Source organism: Sebastes umbrosus, chromosome 5, assembly GCF_015220745.1.
Source record: "Sebastes umbrosus isolate fSebUmb1 chromosome 5, fSebUmb1.pri, whole genome shotgun sequence".
In the NCBI taxonomy this organism is placed as follows: domain Eukaryota; kingdom Metazoa; phylum Chordata; class Actinopteri; order Perciformes; family Sebastidae; genus Sebastes; species Sebastes umbrosus.
The window spans coordinates 25,735,624-25,757,173 of record NC_051273.1 but is presented as its reverse complement, the minus strand read 5'-3'; the positions used below and the strand labels follow the sequence as shown (position 1 = coordinate 25,757,173).

The 21,550-nt window shown below is 41.3% G+C and overlaps 1 protein-coding gene across 9 annotated transcripts in view; it reads right to left on the bottom strand.

The window, feature by feature from the left end:
• The window catches only part of palld (palladin, cytoskeletal associated protein), a 72,027-nt gene extending 51,576 nt beyond the window's left edge, over window positions 1-20,451 (bottom strand). For 8 of the 9 annotated variants that reach the window (XM_037769237.1, XM_037769241.1, XM_037769238.1 and 5 more), the window contains exons 1-2: window positions 20,272-20,451; window positions 17,342-18,343 (exon numbers count right to left, since the gene is read on the bottom strand). In XM_037769237.1, coding sequence (XP_037625165.1) covers window positions 17,342-18,342 — 1,001 coding nt within the window. In that variant the 5' untranslated portion in view covers window position 18,343; window positions 20,272-20,451. Of the gene's footprint in view, window positions 1-759; window positions 903-17,341; window positions 18,344-20,271 lie in introns of those variants that run through there. The other variant, XM_037769245.1, reaches the window with a different exon arrangement.
• Between the last annotated feature and the right edge of the window lie 1,099 nt (window positions 20,452-21,550).

Sequence of the window (21,550 nt, the reverse complement as noted above, 5' to 3'; positions counted from 1 at the left end):
GATATTTTCTAAAGTAAAAGTCCTTAGAATCCTTATGTCCTTATGATTCAACTTTTTCCCATGGTCTAGTGTTAAAAAAGTTAACAAAAATAGCAATGAATCGCAATATCGAATCGCAATACATATCGAATCAGCACCCAAGTATCGTGATAGTATCGAATCGGGAGATAGGTGAATCGTCCCAGACCTATTAAATATACTAATAGTGTATGCACAGTTCTTGCAGTTTGAATTAACAAACTTAACTTTGTCACTGTTGTATGAGTGTGTGTGTGTCAGAGGGAGAGACTCAACTGAAATAGTGACAGACATATGCAGCAGCTGAGCTACAAATGTACACACCTCGCCACTCATGGGGATGCCCCGACATGCTCGCACACACAAGCACACATATACAATTTAATTTAAGTCCGTTTTGTCAGAGGGCTGAAAGGAATCAGTAGAAAAGAGGCAACACAAAGAGTGTTTTCTTTTTGTTCACAAAGAACAATATTACCTCATTCATTCAGCTGTTGTTTCAGAGAGCAACATCCTATTTTTCCAAAGTAAAAAGTTAGCAACGTTCTCCTAAAAGACCTTAAATCCTCAGCCATGAAACTAAATGACTGTGCTCTCATTCAGCATGAGTGTGCCCTTAGTGTGCTAATCTCTGTTATAAAAATCAATGTATAGCTATAGTAAACCAAATTGACCATATAAACTTGACTTTCCCCTGAGTATACCAGCAGATAACATCACCAAGATGGTTCAAACTGTTACCTGAGCTGTCGTGCTGCTCCCAGTTAGTTAAACCAAAGTCACTGATAATTTCCTCGATCTTAAGGTTGGACACGGAGCTTCTCGTCCTGACAGCATGACACACTCTGAGCCACTGACACTCTCACACCGGGACTGCCACTGTGAGTCACACAGTCAGACTTAACACACAATGCTCGGACTGAGCAGACGGTAGAGAGAGAGGGAGGGAGCAGCCTCGAACTGCCAAATTCCACACAAGACAGAACGGCAGAAAAAATACATTTAAGACTCAATTAAAAGACAAAAACTGGTTCATTGCTGCCCACACTGAATTCATTCATATAATTCCAGCGGTTGGTCAAACTGTCTCTATGGTTTTCTCTTCCTGACAACAAGGATAAATCCTACCCACGCTAGTCAAACTCACTACGACTCTAAACCACTCATAGGACACAGGTAAACATCCTCTAATGTGATGCATGTTGTGGGCTACAAACATTTTTAACAAACAGATTCAAGGTTTTTCTAGCTGTTTCTTTGTTTAATCTGTCTCCCAAACAAAAACTTGTTTGTTCTGCTCCTATACAAGTCCAGGCCACAGTCTGCTGACCATCAAAAGCACTGCAGCAAACACTGGGCTCCAGCCAAACAACCCCGTCACCATGGAGACCTCTGATCTGTGGCCGCAGGAAGTAGGAAAATAAAAGATGACAGTGCTACAGTAGAGAGGGCACAAGATATACTGGCCCTCACTTAATAAATCCCACATGCCAGGACTAAGGAGGCCACTTAAAAAAAGCCTAGTTAGGCCTGAACAAAAATAGCTTGGGTAAGTCAGGATCTAAATAGACCACTTTGAGTTGGTAGCACCTGGCAAGCACAAGACAAATGGTCGTGGCTGCTGTGGCTGGGCATGCTTTGTATACACACACATGGACACATATTTAGACCATATTATAATCCGAAACACTCCAAAGGCAGAACTCTATGGAGACCTAAAGCTGCCATTATAACAAATAAATGCCTCAATAAATAATAAAGAAAGAAATGTAGAAATTAAAGCCACAATTATCAAATAAATGTGCAGGTTAATTTGAAAATAAATACAGAAATAGAAAAATAATAAATAAATAAAATATATTTATTTATTTAAATTACGAATAGAAACAGAAATAGATTTAAACAGAAAATAATAAATTGGGAAATAATTAAATATGAATATAAATACATTTTATTTATTTATTTTTCTATTTCTGTGTATTTATTATAATGGCAGCATTATGCTGCGTTCACACTAAACGCAAAGAGAATTTTTGCCTGGCGTTACTTGCGTGAGTTTGACTGCCGGGATCATTTGTGTTCATTCATATCACTCTCGCTAGACCGCCGGAGAGGAGGAGGGGCTTACCTCCATGTAGATGCCAACAACATTTCATCAACCATGACTGAAATAAACACTATGGCTGCTTTGTACATGTTGTGAAAGTCCCAAATACGTCAGAAAACCAAACACTGTTGTGTCTTGCGGCGCTCGGTGTACTGTGAACCCAAAATAAACAGATTGCGCTGTGATCTAATCCCAATAAACAGATCAAAATGATGCCGAAACATCTACATAATGATGCACATTTGTAAAAAGTCTGAATTCATGCTTTGTCAGGTCTGTCTGCAAGACGACAAGCAAACAACTTTTAAAATGCTTGTTTTCTGAATGGAGTTCGGATCGATCAGTGCAGGCTATGCAGCTGCTCCATCAACGCTCAACATAACGTCATCTAGGCATAAATACGGCAGCGACATTGTTGTTTCTACCATAGACAGTCTGCGGTTTATACACATACATTTATAAACGCAGAGTTTCATCCTGGGTGCAATATTTTATTCCTCCATTTGTGAAATGTCAGTGAAGACAGGAGGAGAATCTCAACGCTGACAGGCTTTTGTGACGCAGTGTCACATGAATTTCTCGCTCGAGTTGAAATCTTTTAACTTGCGCGATTCGTCTATAAGTTATTCATTGTGTGAATGCCCCATTAGTCCTCCATAGTATTCCTCTAGGTCATCAAATATAAATCTGGTATTTGAGGTTTTGTTTTAGAGCCAGAGGGTTGTCTGATGCACAGTCCACAGCAGAATGAAAGGGTGTGGTGTGTTTCACTCTCTGCAGGGGCTCCATTCAGGCTTTAGTGATATTTTGGTCGCTGTCCATGAAGAAGGCTGACAGCCGACCACTGGGACACAGCAGATGGGATTATTTGTGGTGCTTGTTACTAGGTCCGCTCTTCTGTACAACATGAAAACCTATGATGAGAAGAACACACACCTAACGACGTCCTGTTCCAGTGGCACACACACACACACACTGTAATCATGCGGTTCTTTTATTCAAACCCTCCTGGTTTGTGAAAAAAAAGCTCCCTCCCATTTGTAGCGATAACAACATGAAACACACCGTACTTTCCCCTAAGTGACTATAAAACACGGGTTAATAAGAGGAAGGGCTTTACGGTCTCTGGATGTTCCCATTAATTACTGAAAGACTGATAGCGGCCTTCTCAGACCCACTGCTTTGTCCGACTGGTCTCTTCCTGGAGACCGAAGAGAGAGTAAATAAATTAAAACAATTAGTGGTGTGCAGATGGAAGCAGCTTTCTAAATGATTACTCAACGAGAATAAAGAGATTCCTCCCTCCAAGCAACATCCTGGGATTATTAAATCACAAACACAGGTGCACGTGGATTCACACACACGCATAAAAAATGCTAAATATTTTCTCTGACGCAACACAAACAACCAAACATTCATGCGTATTCAATGAGACACCCACTTCCACATAATATCTCATTGTTCCAAAAAAGGTCTTTCAAGGGTCAGTTGACATCACGAAAAAATGGGGACATGTAGTCAGGACAACGTTTGTTTTTGCTCCAAGGAGACCAAATGACGCTAACAAAAACAGAGACTACGGTCCTCTCATGATGTCATACTGTGATCACAATATGTCCTCCCAACTGTCAAATAAATCCAGCATGAGAACCAACAAAAGCAACATCCAGAAGAGCTCAGCATTAAACACATAAATACAGCATAAAATAAATGAGCCCACATATTTAAACAGCAACGTGAAGCCTCTACTAAAAGGATTCTCTATTGTTGAGACCAACAATGAGATTACGTATGTTTTTTTGGCTATAACTATTTCAAAAACTAGCTGTGGGTATGAATAGTGAGGGATATTTTTTTGTTTTTATGGAGCCCAATTAAACCAAAATCTTTCCTCAAACATCCGCGCTGCAGTAGGTTTCTACATATGTACTCACATATACCTAACGAGGATGTTTACATCAGATCGTGTGCTTCAAATCTCATTAATTTACAAATTTCTAGCTAAATCCACAACCACATAGATCGATCTTCCTGCCACTGAGTAATTACAGCTGGAGACAAACCACATAACAGCCTGCGTCAGCACTAATTGAAGGTATGTCATAACTTTCTGGGAACAACAATTAGATCAAATTAATGCAATAGCTGAACCACACGGAGCAGATCTGTGGGCACATGTATGGTTACGCTCTGAGTCACCTACTGTACAGCTTTATCTTTCAAAAAGTAACTATCGTTATAATGATATTTCCTCTTTTTGATAGTTACTCTCTACTGTCGCAGTTGACATCCTGTTATTTGCACAAGCTAGGTGCAACTTTTTATACAGAGGAAGCAGCATACGTCTGGCCACCTGTAGGCCAAGACAAGTAAATACCAAAAAAAAAAACAATAACAAATGTGCCTGATCCACCAGCCACCCACAACATAGTTGCCACAAACATGCAAACACACAAGCATACAAAAATGTTTGCTTCCATGACAGCAAGACCACCCCTCCTGGTGTGCGGGTGAATAGTGCACCTCAACGTCCTTGAATATGTTCAGTTCTAAAGCCAAATCTTAGCTAGACTGATAGTCTTTAAGGGTGAAGCAACACACTGATAAGATACTTCACAAACTGGATGCACATTAGTTAAGACCAGTGGGCTACCTCCGGGTCTGAAAAGTGAAGCCAATGCTGAAGTGCCTTTAACTTGCATTCTTTCTAACAGCCAGCAGGGGGCGACTCCTCTGGTTGCAAAAAGAAGTCTGATTGTATAGAAGTCTATGAGAAAATGAGCCTACTTCTCACTTGATTTATTACCTCAGGAAAACATTGTAAACATGAGTTTATGGTCTCAATCACTAGTTTCAAGTCTTCTTCAATACAGCATGATGTTCATTTAGTGAATTATGGTCCGTGGCGTTGTCCGGTCTTTGAGTTGTCCGTGTTTTCGTCTTACAACTTTAACCCTTTCAGTTCATCAAAGTTAATTATTTTTTGGTCGCCTAAAATGTCTTATTCAGCATTCAGTTGTACCTAGCTCCACCCTCTCGTGTCAATTCTGGTTGCAAAAAAACAAGATGGCCACGGCCAAAAAACAGGATAGCGACAGCCGAAATGCCGAACTCGAGGCTTCAAAACCGTAGTCCACAAACCAATGGGTGATGTCACGGTGACTACGTCCATTTCTTGTGTACATTCTATGGCGGTGTTGTAGTCAAGACCACCTAAACCGAGACCGAGTCATGACCCAGACCAGATTGTATCGAGACCGAGACCAGACCAGTGCGAGTACTGCTGTGTGTTATTTAGGTAGCCAAATTTTATTACAGAAGTTTCGGCTGACATCTCCTGCCAGATATCCACAGCTTGCACTGGCAATTTAGTGATATCCCCACAGTTGTGGTCTTGAAATAAAACCCAAAGTCCTCTTTGTCTGAGCCCGAGACAAGGCCGAATAAAAATGCGGTCAGTTCCGAGACGAGGCCGAGACCTTCAAAAAGTGGTCTCGAGACTGGTCTCGAGACCAAGAACGGTCTCAAGTACCACTACAACACTGGTCTATGGTTAGCACTGAACTCAGTAACACCCTGTAATTCTGCTGTGTTTAAGACTGAAAAAGAAAAGAAATTACTGTGAAACTACCGCCAACAAAATACTACTGGAGCAGATAAATGGCAGTGGAGGCAACAGGCTGAAGTTGCTGTAGTCAGGGATTGAACTCTGCGACCTCTCCTCCACACTGAATTTACAGACATAGATCTGAGCTCTGATCCGACACACATGAGCCAGGCATGGAGCATCTTCCTCTTTTCCTCCTCCCCTTTCCCCCCCTGTATGAAACCCAATCCTGCAGACCCCCCACTCCACCGGTCTCTCCCCGTGATATCAGGAGCCTCAGCACTGAACCCGAAGAGGGGGGGAAAGGCAGAGGTATTTTATTAAAGTGATCTGCAAAAGACAAACATTGAGGAACAAAGATGCATATCTTGAGTTTCTATGTAAGACAGTTTAACATTCACACAGCTGTTATCCTGTCACATGTACATGGGAAGGAAGACTTGAGCTTGTTTTTATGAGTCCCATTTGACCTCGTGCCTGCTCGTAAAACAAGCATCCCTGCACAGACTCTGATTTTCGCACAGCACACAGCCAACACATGTACACGCATTTTAAGCGCCAAGAGAGTCTGCCGCTATTTCTATGCAGACTCAAGAAAACACGTATAACAGCACGCACTAAATTCCACCACTTCAATATCGTCGAAGATATGTAATTGAATCGGGCTCGACATCAAACGCAGCTCTTTGGCAGCCACGCAGGAATCCAAACATCCAGGAAAAATAACAGCCCGAAATATCTCATCAAAAGGCAGATTACTGTAAGCTGAATCTAATGGCCATGCCTTATCAAGCATGATGAATAGCAGAGAGTCATTTAACAGGTGAACAGAGGAATGTAACCCGGTGCTTACTGTTCACAGCCCAGCTGTGGAGCAGACCCCGAGGCCCGGATGACTAAAAACTACAAACCTTAACTGAGAACAGAGACGGACAGGACTCAGGCAGATCTATGGCCACGTTCAGACTGCAGGCAATTCCGATTTCTTTCTCAAATCAGATTAAGACAGACTGTCCGCACTGTTATTTGCAAGTGATCAGATTGGATTTGTGTGTCCAGATTATAGACCCTATATAAAGATAGATGACGCGTCTCCACTTACTCCCACTATACAAAAATAAAGTCAAAATATCCCAGATACGGGAGCTGCCAATTTAAGATTTTGACTTCATTTGGAGTGCGCAGTAGTAATCGGTGAGTGGAGCTGCGGTATCAAGGTCCCGCCCACACACCCGCCCGAGCTAATCACAACCCAAGCACGGCCGCAGCTTGTTAGTGTGAGCCACCTAGCTGCTACGTTAGCACCACGGTAGCGGTTTGGCTTATTTGACGTGTACTTTGACTTTTTAGTTTGGCCCATGTCCTATCTGCTAACATGGAGGAGGCAGGATTTATGACCTATGCTGCAGCCAGCCACCAGGGGGCGATCAAGATGTTGGGGCTTCACTTTTAGGGAGCTGTCATGTCGTCCATCTTTATATACAGGCTATGGTCCAGTCATCAACAACCTATCTGCATGGGTTGCTGTGGTAACAAAGTAGTCGTCAGTAACTATGCTGCTTTCCAACGCGGAAGCATTCGCCCTCGTCCTCCACGTTGTTCTCCATAGCGCTCTGCTAGTAGCAGCATACATTCTAGGGATGTCATGATACCAGAAATTTAGAAGTCGATACCAATACTAGTGAAACTCCACGATTCTCAGTACCCAATATTGATATACAACGGTACCGATACCATGGTAAAATACAAAACCGTAAAACCATGTACTTCATACATGCTGTTTTTTGATAATTTATTATTAATCCCTGATGATCCACCCCAAGTTTCTCGCCAAAAACTAAATTTTACAAGATTACATTTGAACACATCATGATAACATTATAATTTACCTTCGCCCAATAATCATTTTTATTGAATAGAGCTTGAACGCATCATCATAATGTAACTACTAATAATGTAACTCAATGCAACCTCTGTACGTTAGCTGTTAGCTCCGTTATTTAGCTAAGCAGGACTGTTATGCCTACTGGCTGCTAACAGCTAACGTTACTAGCTCTCGTGCTGTTTTTTTTGCTGTCCAGACTTTCTAGTATCAATCTGGATATGCCAAAAAACGGATTTGTGCTGGCCTATGATGCTTTGTTGTTAACCAATGTGTACCTGGCCAATGTTTTCAGTGCTCTGTACTTGAAATAGTGAAGCTTTTGGTCTCATATTTGTTGTGAGGCCCAGGTAAGTTGAGCTGTTGTGATCTGACTGAAAGTGGCCCAAGCGTTCATGTGTCACTGACCATGCAAGGTTCGCTGGAGTTGGTTAATGGTGACCGACTCCAGCAACAGCGTGTGCATGTTTGCCGATGAGGTCAAACAGGCCTGCTGACACTCGGTGCGGAGGAGAGGCTTTAGTACAGAGCAGAGATTTATGGAGTGTCCTCTGCCCATCCTCCTGTTGAACTTGTCTTAGATTACCATCCTCTTGCCCTGCATGACTGCTGCCTTTGTCCGCTACAGACATGCTTCATATTAAATCTGGTATTCCACTTCTTCAACTGTCACTGATCCACTTATATAACTCTCTACAAATCTCATTTCCCTCTACTCTTTCACTTCTTGTTTAACTCTTTCTCGCCTGATTGTTTAGTTTAGTAGTAACCTATTGACCATATCTAGGTTGAATATATACTACAGGCAGAATGAAAACATTCCTTCTTTTATTGTGTCAACCATATATATATATATATGTAGAGTCAGTCCAAATAACATTGTTCTAAATGTTTTAGGACATAAAAAAAGAAACGGTGGCAAATCCTTTTTCATGGTCTACAAGACCCACTAAGCACTAAATGGGATTTCAGCATGGTGCTGTCAATGAGCCCAGAATCTTTTTGGCTGTGTGTATGGTCCATGCACAAAGCTAACATTATTAGAGGTTTATTCTCTTGACTAACAGCTGTAGATATAATACATTTATACTAAAGTCGATAACAGTATGTACTAGGGCTAATTCTTAGTTGAATAGCACTCATATGATTTTGTCGACTAATCGATTAGTTGATTTAATCAACGGATCTGTGAAACTGAGTTTCTCCACAAAAAATCACACAAAAACACCACTTTAAATCTGATGTTTACCAGAGATGTGCTCAGAAGTTTCTTGGAAATAAGTCATTCAGCATGAAAAAAAATTAAAAATGATTGATCCTCTAAAGTCGACTAAGACCAAAACAGCCGACTAAGTCGACTAATGTACTAAGATGGGTGGCCCTAATATGTACAAGGTAGGGATATCACGTAACCAATACTTTGGTACCAAGTTGATGCCCACATTCTGAAAACGTGATGGTATTTCTACAGTAGGTACTGGGGATCAAGACTTGAGACTAAAGACGTCCCGTCGACCCGGGGACGATAGAAAATTTCCCTGATAATGTTGCATTGTTGACAACAAATCCATGTTGAAATCGGCAGGAGGTGATCTAGTTAACGGTAGCTGATAGCAGCCGGTAGGCAGCACAGTCCTGCTTGGCAGCAGCAGAGCTAACAGCTAACGTACGGAGGTTACATTGAGTTACATTATGATGCGTTCAAGCTCTACTTCATAACGTTATCATGATGTGTTCAAATGTTATCTTGTAAAATTACGTTTTTTGGTGAGAAACTTGAGGCGGATCATCAGGGATTAATAATAAATTCTCAAAAAACAGTTTGCAAACGGTAATAAGAGTGTATCTTGAAGTACTTGGGATTTATTGTTTTAATTTTGGTTTTGGTATCGAATTGGTATCGAGAATTGTGGAATTTCACTGGTACTGGTATTGACTTAATTCCTGTCTTTATCCTTGAAAATGAAGACACATAATGAACTTTTAATTTGAACTCTGTATAGCTTCGTTTTACCCTACATGTCTACAATGTGTTTAACTGACTACTCAAGGTTAATAATTTAGGATAGGTGACCAGAACTGTCTTGTTTATAATATATGTCCATGGTGGAAGCAAGCATGTGTAAAATAGTTTTACAAACGAGATAAGTGGATTATTGTGAATGTTGTTACTGTATGTGATGAGGGGGGTCAAGGTCAGGAGCCTTGTAGACTGTGAGGCTCGAAGAAAAGCAGGAAAAGTCTCACCTCGTAGGGTGAAACTTCACACTCTGTCTCCAGGCCGGCGGAGGGCCAGCGGAAGGGCCAGGGGCCACCGCCGAGGCTTAGACAGGACAGCTCCTTTCGTCACAACGGCCATTAACGTACCCCTGAGGAATAGCACTGACGTGTGTCCATCTCAGTGTTTTACTGCTGACGTCTTGTTGCTTTAATGTGTATAAGTATACTAGATTTGGCTGGGGTGGTTGTGCAAAGGTGTATCGTCTGTTCAATGGTGATATAGATTACATGAAAGTTGATTTGTCTATGGCTAAAGGAATAATTTGGCTGCCGGCTGTGAACAAAGCTCAAATGTACTCACGCTTTGAACACATCTTTATACACATATAACACACATAGTCCGTGAACACAGTTCAGTTCTCAGCATGGTGAGAACTAAGTAATACGTCAAACTGACTACCTCACAGCAACATGCAAAATCTCCATACAGTATCTGCAGTTAAAGTTGGTGTGAATGTTTTCATGTTTCGGGAATGTGAAGTTTCTGTCAAATAGTCCCCATATAGTATTAATTTGAAGTACGAGTGCAACCCCACAGTCATTCCAGGCTCCCTCATTATTTGGAGCTTGAATATGAAATGACATCATGCTTGCAAAATTTCTAAAAAAGCAGGTATAAACATACCAGTGCTCCCCCACCCCCCCCTTCCCCTCCTCCTGCAGAGATCAAATGAGCCCATGAGGGAGAATTTAAAATTATGGCCTTCCTGAAACAGGCCAAACAGTCAGCATTACAGCCAGGCTGCGTCATGAGTCAGCAGCGGGTCACCTGCTATGACCTCATACTAAGTCTGTTTCACACAATGTAGGAAGGAAGGGCTACTGTAACTGTTAGCTGGTGTTGTAGAGTAACTTCTTCTGACACAACAGACTGGCAAACACGCATCTTTCCCTTATTTGTGTGCAAAAGTGTAGGAGGTCAATGTCGGTCCGAAAAGTCTGCAAGAACGAAAGAAAAAACAAAACCAAAAGTAAGAAATAATCATTTTTACTCTCACCATTGCGTGTTTTTAATCGGGCTGTCAAAGTTAACTCGATAATAATGCGTTAAAGCAAATTTGGTTTAATGCCACTAATTCCTTTAACGACTTGCGGTTTTTTGTAGGCATGTCAAAAGTCATTAAATATGTGTTTTGTGAAATTACACATTTATGTCTATTTTTAAGCCTCTGGTACAATAGTTTAACATTTCCCATTTGGAAACGCTGGCTACCGTCTATCTGATCCTGTTCGTCAATATTAGCTCAAACGGGGTGCCATGTTTGAATTTAGACAAGGATAATCATTTTGTATATTTGACAACAAATTCCATTATCAACCTTTACATCAGACCAGCAATGCATCTCCCTTTTTGGGGAAAACAATCCTGTTTCCCTCGTAGACGGAAACAGCGTAAAGGGAAGAAGTTGAAACATGTTTTCAAACTTTAAACAAACCGGTAATAGTAATAACGCTATGCTGAAGAGTTGCTGTGTAGTTGGTTGCACCAACAATAAATCCAAAAACGCTGATCTCTGATTTGTTTTCCTGTCGTGTGAATATTAACTGTCAACAGATATGTAGAGATGTCTGGATAAGCGGCAATATCCGCCCTCTGTGTTGGACGGGGGTAGACTGAAGGGACATGGCGGCGATCAACCTTCATTTATTAAGGTGTCGCCAACGCTCAGGTTAGGCAAGATCACAAAATAAACGCAATAACAAAAAAAGACCAACGTTTGTATAACAAGAGATGAATGCATACGATCCAAACATACATCAGATTGCATTGAAGTCTATGGGACTTCTTTCCCCTAAAAGGGGGCGCGGCCTTGACTTTTTGTACCCGTATGTGCAGGTCTGATGTAAGGAACGTCGTCTCCTCCTGATGGAGACACCACCTTGTGTAGATTTCATGGCAAAGTTTATCAGCACCCTCTCATCTTCCAAATGTCTCTCCTGTGGTTTTGTGTATTCGGTTGAAACCAAGAAGCCCGAGGCTGCTCTCCACCGTAACTGCCCGTCTCTCTTCATTCATCTCCGAGTCGAGTCTTGAAGTGCCTTGTTTGCACAGCAGGCAGTTGGGGTAATGACATGGAAGAGCATCAGACAAAATGCCTAAAATAGCATGCTGAGCATGCCACAATTGGAGATGGATTTTCTCTGTCTGCTTTGCTATGCATTGCAATAGTCATCAGCCACCCGCAGCGTGTTTGGTGTTCTGCACAACCAGACCTCACACCACCAATTTTGTTTAGAAATGCTTTCTTTGACTACACAAACACACACACACAAGGGCCTTGCACTGACTGCACACATTCCCCTATTCTCTCATGCCAACAGCTAATCTTAACCCAAAACTAGCCCCTTGAAGTTGTAAAAAAATGGCCAAAATGACTTCAGAGTGAAAAAATGCACAAAGTGGTTCCCACAAGGATAAAACACACACGCATCCCAATACCAGAGATGCATCATTATAAACAGAGCATTGCATAAAACAGTGTGCGTGAGGAGGATGAGGACATGCTGAAGAATACCAGGCGCTCAGCACCGTTCAGACTCTCTCCGGCCGAGACAAATTGTGGTTGACCACGGAAGACCGCGCCCAGCACCCAACCACCAGGAATGTGTCTTTCACTGGCCGTGCAAAACGCTGGCATCGGCTCGGCACCAACTCATTAGCCCGAGTGAACGAGATGGTGAGAAGGTGTGTCAGTGACTGGCAACGGCATCAGAGGTGCTGCCCGTTAGAAATGAAATAAAGCATTTTAAAAAGGAAAACACGTACAGACATCTGCATGCCTGAAATAAGTCAAACTTTCAAGGATAGGTTGTTAGAAATGAGAAAAAGATGAACAGGAGCCATTAACCTTCCAGTGGAACATATAAAACGCATTAACGCAATCGATATTTCGGAGGTTTTAGCGGGCTAAGCTAGAGTGACTATACTGGTATCATATGAAACTAGAAAACCTAATGAATCTATCGGTACCAACCATGTCATACTAACTTGTCATGAAGGAGGTTAAATAACACTCCAAACTTACACTACATTTTGGCGAGGAAAAACTGGCATTGCCATTTTCAAAGGGGTCCCTTGACCTCTGACCTCAAGATATATGAATGAAAATGGGTTCTATGGGTACCCACGAGTCTCCCCTTTACAGACATGCCCACTTTATGATAATCACATGCAGTTTGGGGACAAGTCATAGTCAAGTCAGCACACTGACACACTGACAGCTGTTGTTGCCTGTTGGGCTGCAGTTTGCCATGTTATGATTTGAGCATATATTTTTATGCTAAATGCAGTACCTGTGAGCGTTTCTGGACAATATCTGTCATTGTTTTGTGTTGTTATTTGATTTCCAATAATAAATATATACATACATTTGCATAAAGAGGCATAATTGCCCACTCCCATGTTGTTAAGAGTAGTAAATACTTGACAAACTTTGAACATATAAAAATTGTGCGATTAATCGTGATTTGTTGTGGAGTTGTGGATAAAACAAGACATTTGAAGACGTCATCTTGGGCTTTGGGAAACACATTTTATAGACTAAACAACTAATCGATTAATCAAGAAAATAATCAACAAATTAATCGACGATGAAAATAATCCTTAGTTGCAGCCCTAATTTCAGCAAGACGTTGGGCAGGTAAGAAATTCTGACCTGAGTGTGAGATGTATGAATTTAACTAGAAAAATATTAAAACGTTTGGGAAAGTTTTGATTGTTTGCACCATATGCAGATATTGCACTTTAATCGTAGGTGAAAGGTCTTGTAATTAATCAAGATATTTGGTATAGTGTTCTTTTTACTTTAATTATTTAGCTGAGTTGTTGGACATGGTCCTCAGAGCATATACAACTATTGTTGCAGCTGAGAAAGCACTGGCTCTAATTTTCTCCTTTAGCTAATATAAGATCTCAGTACAGATGCAGATGATATACCATTTTTGCATCTTTTACACTTCTAGAACTCAGTTTTGCTTTGTATAATTTGCTGCCATCTAGTGTCCACAACCAACAGCCGACACAAAGTGACAGCACTTTTTTAATAGTGCACAGACAATACTGAGTATCACTGAGAGAGCTGGCACTGCAGCATCAAACAACAAAAACTGCATCTGCATTCGGTTAAAAAAACAATCCTTCCACCTCATTCTGCAACAGCTGAATTCACTTCAGCATAAAGATCATAATCTTGGCATCCTTTTTGGGAACATTTGTAAAGTATACATGAATTATGAAATCATAGGGGGAAACAGACGTTCTTACTTTTCCACTTTGCTTTCCATTCATTTTTTTCTATTATATAACGTCAGTGTGGCCGCAGTGTCTGGGCTCTCCTGTTTCCCTGTGGTTCAACATGCTACACACTACCTTCATATTCCCCAAGAAGGTGTGGGGAGATATGGGGAGCCTGGTGACTGAAAACGCCTTGTCATTGCATTGCCTGCATTCCTGTGCCTGGCTCCTGTTGGCCTAAGGACTATTTATACAGGAGGCCCCCTCGTAGCCTACTGGGGAGATGCACGTCCTGGGCCACCGACTTTATGTCTTCTGATTACACAAACACCTAAAAACACAACGCCTGTTCAAAAGAGAAGTTTCAGTTGGTTGCTAGATGCCGCCAAATCCTACACACTACACCTTTAACTCCATCGGACCCTTTGGAGGGTCCAGTATTATAACCTCAGACAAGATGTTAACTGGTTAAACCATCTAACTAAAATGAGAAAACTGCATTACCGGAGGCCAAGAAATCGGCCCGTTCCGAACATGCACATTATTGACGGGCACTGCACTAAATTCTAGGAAAGGTCGCAAGTTCTCTAAAGACACCAAACATGTGACACAAGACTGAAGTGTATTGAAATGCGTATAAATTGATGCACAAGACATCCAAACTTTAGTGGCATATTGATTTCTAATAATTCAATGAAGTCCTGCAATGAAAGAATGAGCAATTCTGAATATTAGGGTTTAATAGTTTAAAAGTGGTCAACATGGACAGTAAGGTTGTGTATTGGCACGAATCTGGTGATACGATATGTATGATACAGGGGTTACGATTCAATTTATTGTGATATATTGCAATTCTGTAAGCAAGGCCATGTATTGTGATTTTTAAAATCTAATTTTAGAAAAACTGTCATAGTATAAAGAACACATCACCATAAGCATAAAATCAGAGTAAAACAAGTTTACTTTTTTATGCAATCAGAACAGTGGGATCTGCATTTATCACTCTCCCTGTAACATCCAACATCATAGCACTACTTTGAGATGGCACATCTCTTTGCAAATTAAATAAAGTATTGACTGAGTTAATCTTTGCACGTAAATTATTAAATAAAAATCAAAACAGTGTTTTTGAGAATCGATAAAGTATCACAAAACACAATATCATGATACTTAATATTTTCGAGATTTTCTTACACTCCTAATGGACAATATGATCTAGGGGTCACTGAAACTATCGAGAGGATCAGACGCACTGCAGAAAGACCAGAAATAATCACATTTAAATAGACGGCAACTTTAATTAGTACAGGTATGTCTCTGTAGTAAACAGCTAGCGTGTTAACTGAGCTGAGATTGACATGTAGAAACAAGAGAGGAGTGTATTTTTAGTTTACTGATGAACTGGTGCAAATAACCAGGGGCAGGGGGTTGCTGTCCTTTCAAATGGAGTAACAGTTCATCCAGGCGTAAATTAGACCGTGTCCCTCCTTAAACTGGCACAGGTCAGGTACCAGTGGACACAGAGTGGAAGTCCCCGCAAACCTGAAACCAGGTGTCCTGCTTGTCAACACATGGTAACTGTCACCTCCTGGCCACCTCCCATCTCACTCACCTTATCTCTAAGGGCCGGGTCAACCAGGCTGAATCCTGACGCCTGATCTGCTCCACATCACTGACACTGTGATATAAAGGTCTGTGCATGTACTGTATAGGTCAGTGTATTCCTGGATAATGTTCATCCAACATCTTGAAACTCTGAATGTTAGCACAGAAGTTTCCACTAATGTTACCTGACCTGTGCATTTAGCTTTACTGGAGCAGGTACAACCTAACTTCTCCCTAGAAAACAATGTTTCTTAAAGGTGCTAAATTAGAAATCTCAAAGCAGTAATTTAGCAGCAAACAACTATTTGCTATATAAAGATATAGAGGAGTAATGGCGTCCTGAGGAGAAAATGAAGTCTCTTTCCCTCTGTGTGTGTTGTAATCTGAGCTTCTCTGTACTTTGTTTACGTAGACGGGCCGGTCCAAGCCCCCAGGAAGAGTGCTGGGCTTTGAAGACAATTTTTGTAGTCACCAAACGGTGGTACTACAACTTCCATGTCCGTCACATGATGCCATTGGGCCCAAAAAGACAAGATTTTTATCTGTTCAAAATGTACCTTAAAGGGAGATTAGTCAAGTATGTGGACAAATATGCTGCTTTATGCAAATGTATCTATATATTTATTATTGTAATCAATTAACAACACAAAACAATGACAAATATTGTCCAGAAACCCTCACAGGTCGCTATAATTTAGCGCAAGTTTGGAGCGTTATTTAACCTCCTTTGTGACAAGCTAGTATGACATGGTTGGTACCAATGGATTCTTTAGGTTTTTCTAGTTTCACTCTAGCTTTAAAACTGAGCCCACTATAACCTCCTGAAGATTGATTGATTAAAGAAATTAGTGGCGTTAAAACAAATTTGCGTTAATTCGTTATTTTCGTGTTAACTTTGACAGCCCTATATAATATCAAAACAGAGGTTATCTGTCAAATCCAACCCCCACAATAAAGCCATGTGTTTCAGCCAACGTATCCTCATACAACGGTACGTATATCTTAAGAAAAGTTATTCCTTGTTTTTTGTGTTTTCTCCTACGAATGTTGAGCAACACGTGTCAATTGGCGCACATTACATGCATACAGTGTTTCAAAATAAACTTCCTTCTTCTACAACTTGGTTAGGTTTAGGAAAAGATTGTGGTTTGGGTTAAAATAACTACGGAAGTGTTGAACTTACGTGACAAATGGATAAACATTGCCTTATTGTTTCACACGGGACACCGTGAAAGTCTGGTATTTTTTTCACCCTCGCATCCATCTCGACCTCCTTCCTATGCAGCATTTGTCACTCTTTATACTTCTTAGTTCGATTCAATTGATTTCGTGGGATGTTGAAATTACAATGCATTACTTTTTGTAGGTATAGCTACAAACTGTGTATGAGAACTGTGGTTTTATGTCAAACCTTAAACCTTTTAAGCCAACATTGACAAGAAGTCCTTAAAGTGCTCAGGAAAATGGAGATTTCACATCTTCAGTTCCATGACAACCGGACAAACACCGTCTGCTAAGGAAGAGCGTGCGATACCACTGAAAGCTCCAGAACAGCTACTTAATGGACGTTGTGGTGAGATTGTTTTGTCAACCAAGATCGAACCTTACCTGACGAGCGGCAGGGGGTTTCCTATGACTCTGCACTCCAGACGAATGGGGCTTCCTTCTGCCACCTCCTGACTCTTCAGCTTCTGGAGGAAGCAGGGAGGCGACAGCGGTCCATGTGTGGTTGGAGCTCCAGAGTGATGGGGCCTCGCTGAAGCTGCCACTCCCATCAAGCCTCCAGGCTGATGATCCAGGCTCACGGTTGGCTGGCTATACTGGGTCTCCTCTTGGTGGCAGGGAGGCAGAGAGGGAGCAGAGACTGAGCCCTGAGGGACCGGTCGCTGACTCCGAGGAGTCAGATAGCCACTATCAGGAGAGGAGGAGTCCTCCTCCACCTGCTGCTCCAGATGAGCAGAACCTTTGAAGATGGACGACAGCTCCTCGATGAACGTGGCGGCTCGGCTACAGAACTCTGTGGCAGAAGCTGCCCGATCATTCAGCTCCAGGCCCTCATGCAGCAGCCTGGGTTTATCCTGCTTATAAACCGGCAGGATGGGTTTGTGTCGGACCACCTTCTGAGCAGAGACCGGAGCCTCACTGGACACCTGTACGGGTTTGCTGAGGGGGGCGTTCTGGCTGGAAGAGACCTCAACTGCTGCACTGTCATCTGGGCAGGGGGCTTTGGTCTGGTGCTGCAGGTTTGGGCTTGTGTTGAGGTTTTCAGTAGTCTGGGGGGGCACAGGAAGGGAGTGGACGGGTTGGAGAGCCTGCTCCTGGGATGTAGGATTAGAGAGGGGGCCTGGATCCCCAGATTCAAATGTGTCACCAAAGGCCTCCAGGGCCAGGTCCAGGCTACGATGGATCTCTTCTGCACTCAAGAAGGCAGTAAGATCTGCAAAGTCCCCATCTCCAGAATCCAGGTCTGGCACTGAGTCCAGGTAGAGCTCCCCATCAGAGGACGCCTCCGAAAACACCCCCCCATCGCCCTCCAAAGTCCCGCTTCCTGCAGGGTCCTTTAGCAGCAGAGAGATGGGGAGTGGCTGATTCCAACTCCCGTCCTGCATCCTGAAATACACATCGACTGTCATTAACCAGCAAATTACACACAGTTACACCGTAGAGAGTACAGTTCATACTGTACATGAGGTAATTATCAGTAGAAAGGGAAATGACAAGAGGAGTCAAGCTTAAAATATAGACTCCCCAGTAGTGGTCTCCATGCTCCGGCAGCCATAGCTGGCAGGATGACTCATTGTTGTCTGGACACAGTTGGTGGGTATTAGCAAAGGCCTTTACTGAGGTCACAGTGAACATGACCGGCATTTCTTCCTCACTCTGCTTCTGTCAGGACATTTTACCTCATCACTCTGTCCTCTGTTGTACTTACTTGACTTGTGTTTTACTCCACAATAACGGTGATTAAGGATGTATTATATGGAAGACTAAACAGAAATGTCACAAAGGACAATAAATAAATTAAAACACTTCCAAACACACTACTCACAAAAAATACATTAGCCATTATTAGGCAGCTAACTAAATTAATAAAGCTAGTCGTAGACTTAATAGAATACTTAGCTTGACAAAATCCCTATTTGTACTTTAACACAAAATATGTTTACCTATTTACTCAGTACTTATTTTACTTTATTATTTGACGCTGGAAACAGACTACCGGTATTGACGATAACCGTGATATATAAAACTGAAATATTGATATCATGTTAATAATACACATATGATAATATTGTGTACTGCAAATAATACAGTGCCTCTTAAATCATTTTATATATACAGTTATAGACTCCCTCCCCACCTCCCTACACTCATATTTTTAGTGTAATTAATTTGCCAAAAAAAGAGACAAAATGCACAACAAACAAAGTTAAAGATGAATTTGACTGATATCATTGTTTTTTTTTCATACTTTCTATAGAGATTACTATAGTAATAATATAACAACTAATATCATTATTGTGAATTATTTTGGCCATGATAATTGTGTAGTGAAAATCTAATATCCTGACAGCCATACCTAACAATATACAGAATATTCTGTTTTGTATTGTATATATGTATGTTTTCTGTTCATTCTTTAAACATATAAAATCACCTGAATGCCCATATTTTCATAACATAAATCTATAATATTTTCTCAACTAGCAAGCCATTTTGTAAACAAGTGATGGAGAGTCTTGCAACAGAGGCTAAGAGCATCTTCAACCAAAATAAATGTGGACACGACGACACACACACCGTTATGTCTCCTGATGCATCCTCATGTATTAGTTCACACGTAATCTACTGCTCTCACTTTTTGACTCAGATGTAAATTAGGACACATGCAGTTTAAAATGTTCAGCTCTGATCTCTCGAGACGTTGACTCTAGACGTGTAGTATGTTGTGAAGCTGTTGGTGAAGACACATGTGTGACGCAGAGTGACACTCGGAGCCTCATGGCGTCCTGAAGACCAGCTGTTGTTATTTTTAATCCCCTGGGCTATGTTTCAGAGCAGCAGTGCAACCTCACCCACCCTGAGTTTATAGAAAGAGAGAGGTCCTTCAAACACACACAGGTACAACAGGACTCACACAGGCAGTCAGTGGGTAAAAGCATTAAACAGACAAGCCACGACTCTCTCAAATGTTCTGTCGTCTGAAGAGACTGATAGACTGATTGAGACTGATTGACGGGATGTTAACAAGTGTCGGTGCTGTCAAAGTTTCCTTTTACTCCTATTCTCTAAGATTTCACAAGCCTTATTAAGTTTACTTAAATATTTATTGTATCTTCTATATGCGTCTTCACAATATTTGTCATATTTAATACAATTAAATTGTTTAAAATGAGAAGGAACATGATAGAAGACACTATTTTAATTTGACTGATGCTGTATGTAAAGACTATATTTAAATCAGCTGTACTGTTACATTAAATGATTTAAATCATACTCTTCATAGACAATTAAGAACCAAACCAACAAAAACGTACCTTAAAGCGGGCTGTATGTCCAAACACTTCCTCCTGGTTTTGTGGTTCCAGGTTTGTCTTGTTTATTAAGTTAGAATGAGACAAAAGGAAGCGTCTCTTTCTAGAAGAGCAGCCTTATTGGTCGGACAGTCAACAGGATCTCTCAGGTTCAGGGTCCAATTGCGTACTGCCTCTGCAGTGGCCTGCTGTCCCATCTGTCCCGGTCTCTAACTGCTCACTGTGTGGGGCTATATTTGGCCCGTGGCTCAGGTTTCACAGCCAGAATATTGGCAAGAAGAGAGAGTGTGTTAACGTAGTCCGGGGGAACAGAAGGTAGTGGTGGTGACATTTGTACAGAACGAGTCTTCATTAATCGAACACAATAAACACAGAAAAACGATTTAGTCTGTTGTAATATTTGACACCCAGAAAATGCACTTATCAGCCAGCACAACTGGGGTTTATACAACATTCAGAAGCTCTCAGTGGTCATTGTTGTCTGTTAAAACCAAGAGTTTAGACAATAACGAGATATCAAACATCCAGCTGATCAGTTACTGGATGTGTTATGGTTTGTCTTGTAAAGACGTCTAATGTGACACAGTGAAGAGACGGCAGCTTGTCAGTGTGTCCAGCTGAGTGGACGCGATGACCCCAGATCACCCACTAATCTGTCTCACCTATGGGTAATTCATCTTCAAGAGGACCTGTTATGCTCATTTTCAGGTGCATACTTGTGTTTTGGGTTTCGACTGGAGCATGTTTGCATGCTTTAGTGTTCAAAAAAGTGCTTTACTTTTCTCATACCTGCACCTCCTTTTTTTTTAAAAACTTGTATCTATGAAAAGCTGAGCCTCCCCACCACCACCACCCATATTTTCTGACATTATCGCACTAAAAAAATGTACAAATCCTCAAACAAAATCCTCAATTTGAATAAAGTAATTCAGTGTATTAAATGAGTTAGTCTTATTTATTAAATCAACTTTCTTTAATGAATATAACTCGTCAGTTTTGTCAACATAAATAAAGTGATGACGTCTCGATGGATTCCTTGATGGATCTACATTCGCTTTGCGGTAACAACTTAATTAATTCACTATAATAGCGTTAGAGCCAAAATAGCCTTTTATTAGCCGTTATTGTGGTTAAATAAATGTAATTTATGATGTTGTTAGATTGCTGCTAGACTAGCCTCCCTTTGTGTGCATCAAGCGAGAGAGCAAATGTTGTTTTTGAAAGGCTAAACGCCAACAAATATGGATTGAATATTACGTTAGATTTTGCTACTAAGTTTCAA